The sequence below is a fragment of the Anarhichas minor genome, unplaced genomic scaffold, assembly GCF_050575085.1.
Source record: "Anarhichas minor isolate MPS153535 unplaced genomic scaffold, ASM5057508v1 ptg000043l, whole genome shotgun sequence".
In the NCBI taxonomy this organism is placed as follows: Eukaryota; Metazoa; Chordata; class Actinopteri; order Perciformes; family Anarhichadidae; genus Anarhichas; species Anarhichas minor.
Genome location: NW_027466489.1, coordinates 2,439,555 through 2,447,683, shown reverse-complemented (window position 1 = coordinate 2,447,683; position 8,129 = coordinate 2,439,555). Strand labels below are relative to the sequence as shown.

Here is an 8,129-nt window from a genome sequence, read left to right as displayed (position 1 = left end):
TCTATTTAAAAGATTAAGACTAAGGGGGTGAGCTAGGCTCCGATATTTTCTGTTGACCGCCAGATCCTACTCTAGTTATTCCAGCACAGTTATTGCTTATAATTATTTTTGTTTAATAAACAACATAAAACAAATCTGGACTAGGCATGGGTTGTTTGAATGATTCACACAGTTGGGCGCCTACTTAGCCTTTGAGCGTCTTTTTTCAGGAGTCGCTACTTAACATTTCGCAATTGCTTGAAATATGATAAATATTGTAATTGCTCCTACTTCACAATGTACAACAGTGCTGAACTTTTCTCAGTTATTCTTTTTTCTTTCTTCCCTTAGTTGGTGGAAATCACTTGTCCAATGGATCTGTTATATCTGTGCCTGGAATTTCTGTTCCTCCTCCTCCTGCCATGGCTCCTCCACCTCCTCCTGCCATGGCTCCTCCACCCCCTCCAGGGACTTTTATCCCTCCTCCACTAGACTTCATGGGTGACCTGAACAGTCTTAATGTGGCACCATTTCCCTCTCTATCCATGCCCGATCCAAAACTGACCTCACTGGCACCAGTCATGGAGGGGGAAGACTTAGCTTTCAAAAAACTGCCACCAATGGCTCCACCAAAGCCTCCACCTACTTACTCCAATGGCTCTGCATCATCCGTCCCCAGTCCACCACCAGCCAAAGTTCCTGAGCGTCCGATGTTCTCCCCACCACTGCCTCCTTCTGAAAGGCAACACAAGACTAATAAGAAACCACCTCCAAAACCCATTAGACTGTCCTCTATATTCAACTGTGACTCCCCACCAGGCACTCCTGCCCCACCTCCCCCCGTGCAGACAAACACACTGTCCTCTTTCAATCCCCAAAACACAGCAAAGCTTTACTATGTTCCTCAAACCTCAATTCTCAGTGGGTATGAAGAGCAAGACAAAAGACAAAAGCAGATGTTGCTCCTGGAAGATTCTGCGGCCGTTAAATCTGCCCCAGTTCTTGTCCAGGTGGATGGGAAAGCCCCTAAAGTGGCTACACCGTATAAACCAGCTCCCAAAGATGTACAGGAGCTGAAGGAGAACTTACAAATTCCCCAACCCTCTCAATCACCGCCTCCTGAGCCAAACAAGGAGGTTAAAAAAGAGATAGCTTCAGTACAGCCCAAAATAGACAAACCGCTCCAGACTCCACATCAGCTGCTGAAACTAAACGATACTCGGGTGAATTCAGAGCCCATTAATGACCAATTTGTAGGATCTCCAAGTCAAATTCGTAAATTCAGTCCGTTAATAGATCGTAAACTACGCAACCTGAAGGGTAGTGAAACCCACGGGGCACGAGATGGACCTGCAGCGTCCCCACTGGCTCTTTTAATGGCGGCTAAAGAAAGAGACAAACATAAATCGAGTCACCCTCCGTCGCGGGAAAACAGCAGGAAGACGATTGAGCGGCCAAGTGCAAGCATTCACCCGAGTGACACCAATCCCAATTCATTTGTTGTCACCCCAAAGTCCAGCTCGTCCTCTTCTCTAACATCTCTGGAAAGAATACAGGAGAGTCTAAAGTCTATCAGTCCTGCTGTACATACGCAAACCGTTCAGACTCCAGCAAAATCCAGCAGTCCTGCTCTGGTCGAGGATCCGATGCCATCCACCCGTTCAGCTCTCAGTAGGACAGCAGCATCCCCAAGTGCGACCCACCTGGTTGAGCAGAGGCTAAATGCAGTGCAAAGCCCCTCAAATTCTCAAAACACACAGCCTGAGGAGTTAAGTATGCCATTACTCCCTCCGCCGCCAGAGTTTGATGATTTTGACGAGATTATGGAGCCGCCTCCTTCCGTTCCTCCACCTGACCCTCCCAAGAAAAAGGCACCAACACCATATATAATCTCTCTTCCTCCGTCTCATGTTCCACCTCCTCCCCCAAAACTCCCCCCAGCAGCTCCAAAACTCCCACCTCCTGACATCGACGTCAAACCAAAGTTTCAACCCCAGCAGAAACCCAAGGCGGCCCCTGCTCCGCTCCCATCCACTCTTTCACCCAGCCAGAGCACGCTCTTGAGCATCCTTCAAAAGAAGATGTTGGAAATGGACCACAAAATGGCCCCAGTGAATGAGGCAGAGTCCACTTCTGATGACTGGGGCTCCCCCCTGTCCGACGAGGACAATAAGGTCCCTGTTGTCCAGAGAGCCGCACCACAGAGCAAGAATTACCCCGTGGTCAACAAAGCAGCAACACTGAACATGCAGGAGCTGGAGAGTAAATTGGTCAGTAAATATCAGGAAACCTCTTCAGTGAAGGTTCCAGCCAGGTAAGAGTGCTCAAATATGACGTCTTCACTTTTCTGAGACAAAGAGTCCAGTGTCTGTGTACAGAATCAACTCATAATAATGAATATGTTTATCTTTTCAGCAACGGGACGCAGTCCAAACATCAGCATGGTATGACCTTTACTGTTCGGCCTGGAACCAAGCAGCCCATTACTCTTGTCAGAAAAGGGGATCCGTAAAGAGACGCGTTAAAGAGATAGGTGTTCTTCTGTTTAGCACACATCGCACGTGATTGGATCATGTGTTTTTGCATCAGAAGGAATTTGTACATTGGAGGGGAAAAGCACTTTGAATTTCTCAATCTTTGGAGAACACACTATCACTGTCAAATTGTGTTTTCTGTTTTGTATTTTGTTTCTGAAGTTTCCGGTTGACCTTTTTTTTTTAAAGTTTTTTTTTTACTGCAGATTTTTATTTAGTGTAGCGGTTCATGTTGGATATGTTGCCTTTTTAACCAAAGCTTTTTTTATCAGCCTTAATGCCACATGGGTTATATTCATAAGAAAAATAATATTCAAAGTTATTCATAGCTGGTAAGAGTGTGGTGAGTGAAAATTAATCTACATTACTCTCAACAAATTCCTGACAAAGGCGTTGACGGATATATCTGTAAACATACAATAACGTACAATGCAACTATTGTGGTCCATGCTGTAGTTATATGTCCCATAACTGAAATATTCTCACTGTTACATGTACATGATGTATGTCCACTAGAACAAAGCCAACAGGTAATTCAGACAAGTGTGTTTATCCCTCAGTAGGATTGTTTCTCATATTTATTGATCTTGGAAAAGCGTTGCCATCTGTATAATAGTTAATTTACTGCAGTAAACTTTGTGTCAATGTATCTACATTCATGCTGTACATATCAGTTTATATAAGAGTACAAAAGTACCTAGATATTGTAAGATGTAGTTTATCTACCCTTCCTTTTGTATAATCAAAATATTTAGAATGTTGGTTGTAAAGTATTTAAGCAGAAATTTTAATCCACACCAAATGTTGTCCAACAACTAATCTGAAAATAAATCCAAGCAGTAATTGCATGTCCTTGAGTTCTTTTGTGCTCAGTATTTAAGAATGTGCGTTAGCGTCAACACATCTTAGTCGAGAAAAGACAAAATTGCAGATGACATGGTGCTTTTGGGTGTGCATATGAAAAATAACTGGAATGACGGCTGCACTGTGGCGCCAACATAAAGATTTTGATCAGCAATATCTTGAATAAACTTTTCCCTTCCTGTTTTGGGCTAATCAAGTTCTTTTAAGAATCACATGCGTTGCAGATCTCACTCTGTTTTCGACCCCTTTGTGAAATGAATCTCATTTAGTAAGGCATTATATAATACAGTAATTATACATATAGCGATATTGACAATAATCACACCGCTGGCATTTCATCATACCATTTAAAATGGTACATTAAGTGCTGGTGAAGTCAAAAGTCAATTTGTGGGTTTTTAAATGAACACAAAGTAAATAAGTTGGTTCAAAATGTAAGGACCAATATAATACCCACTATATACCAGCGTGGCACTGGGTGTTGTAAGCTCTTTTACTGGGATGTGTGCTTATTTCATTCCAGCTAAGCAAAGTGTCTCTCACCCTATGCATCATACAAGAGCATCAGTAGCTAACGTAACAACGGAGGAGCAGAAGTGATTAGTGAGTTAAAGTGTGCGGGCAACAAAACTGCTCCTGATTTCAACAGTATTTCCAACAGGTAAACTCACCATGAACTAAATCCACAATATTAGTACACTTGCCATAGTTCGTAGCAGTAACATGCAGACGCATTGAATTTGACCGTAGCTGAAACATATTGCATACGGTTAGCTATGATCAAAATAATTCTGCTAGCTAAACCAAAAGACAGCGCGTTGTCTATGTGAGCTAACATCAGATTAATAAATGAACATTTTTATGTTTGGTAATACATTTATGACTGAATTGGGAGAATATTTATAGCAACACTTTATGGCTGTATGATTTATAGTGTGTGGATTATAGCAGAGCATAACGTCGTGGGGCGTGGAGATACTGTCAAATGGTTGGAATAAATCCATGGACCACCATGGGACCTTATTTCAGACAAAATAGGAATAAAAATAGATTTCTTCTCATCCCCTTTACTTTCAAATGTTCTTCTTAGAGTCTTGCATTTGTTAGCATAAAATAAATTTCAGGGAACACAAAGAAATGTCAAAATGCTCTTGCTATCATTAACATTAAGTTATCTTTAATGTAAAATGATGCCATACAAATGGGTTGCCTTAAGTGTAACACATGGAAATGCTATACAGAATGAAGGAAGTGGAAAGAAAGAACGTAATAGTAGAGTATCTTGGCAATGCACTAAGGCCAGGACTGTGAGCGCCAAAGTAATCTGCACATATGTGGAGTACTAAATGACAATGAAACACTTTAATCCATATTTCCTGACCGACAGATTCAACTTTTTAGATATTATGGATGCCCCTCAAAAATAGGGGTGGGGGGGGGAAGTAGTCATCTTAAGCATCTGTGGGTCTAAGAGGACGAGTTGGGAGCTTCAGCAGCTGGATCCACTGTATGGTGAAGCACAAGGTGGTCCCAGCCTACGGTTGTGAGGGTGTTGGAGTCACCATGGAGCCAGCACACACCTTTGACAAAGTCCTGGTGTCGCCGATCTTTGAGTCTACAGAAGAAGAATATATGATTACTATTCATTTTAATGGTAGAGGACTTTAACCTGGTGTTTAGTATTTAAGTGCAAAAACTCACATTTCTCGCAGATCAGAGTTCAAAACAACAAGTGAACAATCATCACTTACGGAGGCGAGCAAGGAAGCACTGGGAGGGGAAAGAAAAAAAGTTAAAACGCTGTAGCGCAATGTAAGAGCTTATGATACGATGCTAGAATTTATGTTTACCTATGTGTAGAGAAGGCGAGCCCATTGACTCTACGGCTGTGGGCGTTCTCTACCCGGGCCGGCTCTGTTCCCAGGAAGTCCTTCACTGTCACTCGGCCCAACTCGTCACCTAAGGCCCAATAAACATAATCAGAAACAAAGAGACTGACAATTTAATGTCTCCGTCAATCAATAATCTGCTGCTGGGCCTTACCAAAAGCAATGGTGCTTCTGTGGTGGGGGTGCCAGGCTACAGTGGTAGGGGAGCAGCAGGGGGATTCCACATCTGAGACAAACACAGAGACGACGATGGAATATGCATAATCATTCAAATAAAATAAAAAAATAAAAATAAAAAGATTGTGTCTTGACAAGATGTACTATTAGATTCCGGGAACAATAGTCGAGGCTTGTTGTATCAGACAGACAAAGAACCACCACTCGCTGATTATACACGCATCTGTCATTAGCAACATTAATTCCAGCACTTTCCTGCAGAAATGTCTGGACCTGGTTCTTTAGAATGGGACATGTTGCTCACCTATTCTTGAGGCTGGTTTGTTTGGCTTTCTCCTGTCCCACATCAGCACACGGCCATCCTGTTAGATAGAGGACAACAGGTTGAGTTTGATGAAGACAAGTATAGTTTTACAGTTCTTTGTCTGCTCTTTATGACTTATCGACAGCATTTATTGTAGCTTTCTTGTGTTGCATGAAAAGAGGTTCATCCTTATTAATATGCACATTTATGCTGCAAGTTGCTCCGAAATGTAGTTCAGGCAGTTACCGAGTTGTTAAATGTTGTGTTTTTAAACTATGCATAACAACTGTTATTCTGTGCCTTACTTGACCACAGGAGATGAAGAGAGACTCATCTGTAGGACTGCAAGCAACACAGCTGACTGGCTGCGTGTGCGCTGGAGGAAGAAACAAAGTTAAGAGACATATTGTCAGTTATGTTTTTTTACCATCTTTACCAAGATTTAGACTCTGTGACAAATGAAGTGAAACCTTTAAACTGAATATAATTTGATTGAAGAACAACACTTTCTCTTACTACTATCTAGATATTCTGAGAGCAGTTGTGAGATGTTCCCTCACCATTGTAGGTAGTGACAGCAGTCTCCTGACTGAGATCCCAGACTTTAATTCTGTTGTGAAGAAAGTGCATTTTGATGAGAAAAGGTGTGAAAAAAAGTGACAACCAAAATCACAACGCCTAAGTTTAACACATAATCGATCAACATGCTTCTGTTCTGCAACCGCGCATGTATATGTGAAGAATGGTGTCTCACCGACAGTCCATGCTGCCGGTGACGGCACTGTTTGCTCCAGCAACTGGGCTCACTGTGGTGACAATGTGGTCGTGCTCATGTTTAGTGAAGCGATTCACCAGTAGACGTTCATCCTCTGCCAGATCCCAGAGCTCCAAGGCACCTGCACAGAAACCAGTCAAACAAAAATGGCATTTAACATGCAGGTCTCAAGACCAGTGGTTTGATTCATAATGAATCTGCTTCTTACCTGAGTCTGACGCAACAAGAATACCCTTTTCTGATACCCATTTGGCATCTGTGACTCCGGACTCAGTCTGCACACCAGCTTTGCAGAGTTCCTCATCGGGGGCCTGCTTAGAGTCACTGTAGATCCAAAGTGATCCCTGCCAGCTCCTGCCAGTGAGGCTGGAGGCACCGAGCAGCAGAGTACCATCTGTGAGCAAGACAATAATCCAACGTTTAAAACAGCTATATTTAAAAAAAAGAAATGCAATTTCTTTGTTCAACAACTAGCCACCTGCAACACACTAGAGAAACCCACTAAGCTGGGCTGCTATGCTCGTGCACACCTTTTATAAATATAGATCTTTTTTTTATTTAACATATTGACGGATTGTATATACGCCAAATGACCAGAGGACCCTTGCACATCAGTGAATAGACTCAGACGTATACTAACTAACTAGCGGCACCACGTGTCTACCTGTGTAACATCCAGCTAGCTTGCTTTGTGTGACCTACCTGCTCTGTATTGCGCCGCGCTGAGATGCTTCTCCATGCATGCGGGAGCATTAGGGGGTACGTTCCACCGGTTCTCCTTGATCATGCTAGTATCCACCGCACTTTTCATTTAGACTTAACGTACGTGATCAAAGGCTACAGATGAACTTTTCCAAACAACTTTAGCGCGATTCTTACGTTAGCTAGCTAGCTGTTACTGGCCGCCTGCAGAGACACCGCAGCTTTCGTCTTTGGTTTATTTGGGAAAGAAAGCTAACACGTTAGCTAAAGTTGTCTTTTCAAGAATGAATGAACGAGTGAACAGCATCACATGGGGCATGGAGGGGGCCGATGTGAACAGACACTTCCTGCTCCGGGTCTCTTCTTCTTCTGCTGCTACGTCTCCTTCTTCTTCGTTTTTTAGGCGGATTGCAAAACCAGCTTTTAGGTGCATACCGCCAACAACCACAGCGGAGTGTGTAGAACATGATCAGTTTACATTAAACTGTAAAATATACATCGATTATTCTATTAAACAATCCTGTGTCCTAGATGGCGCATTGCTTAACACTTCTGGAGTTAACGAGGCTATTTAATTGATGCGATTAATTGAATTTGATTATATCATAAACAACATACACATGATACTCTTGTGCAGCTGTTTGCAAAAAAAGGAAATAAAAAACACAGATTAATAGAAAATATCTAAACATCACATCCAATTAAGTAAATATAAATAAATATTACTTCTACTGGATAATCTTTGACATAGTTTACGTGGGCCTGGCCGAGATTAAATCTCTTCCAAACCTACCAAGAAAAAACAAGACTCTGTCCTATCTATTTAGAAATATGCTCTGTAGGTCAGTAAATTGTGGTCTCGTTATTAGTTTTTTATTTGAACATCTATATACTTAATGTTTATT

The 8,129-nt window shown here is 42.2% G+C and overlaps 1 protein-coding gene across 1 annotated transcript; it reads right to left on the bottom strand.

The window, feature by feature from the left end:
• Positions 1-3,070: 3,070 nt before the first annotated feature.
• wdr77 (WD repeat domain 77) lies at positions 3,071-7,604 on the bottom strand. Its single transcript, XM_076110992.1, has 10 exons — positions 7,225-7,604; positions 6,731-6,916; positions 6,502-6,643; positions 6,308-6,357; positions 6,053-6,123; positions 5,748-5,805; positions 5,421-5,492; positions 5,228-5,336; positions 5,079-5,147; positions 3,071-4,992 (listed from the first exon to the last, which is right to left on the bottom strand). The coding sequence occupies exons 1-10, from the start codon at positions 7,331-7,333 to the stop codon at positions 4,845-4,847; spliced, it is 1,014 nt and encodes a 337-aa protein (XP_075967107.1). The 5' UTR covers positions 7,334-7,604; the 3' UTR covers positions 3,071-4,844.
• Positions 7,605-8,129: the final 525 nt, after the last annotated feature.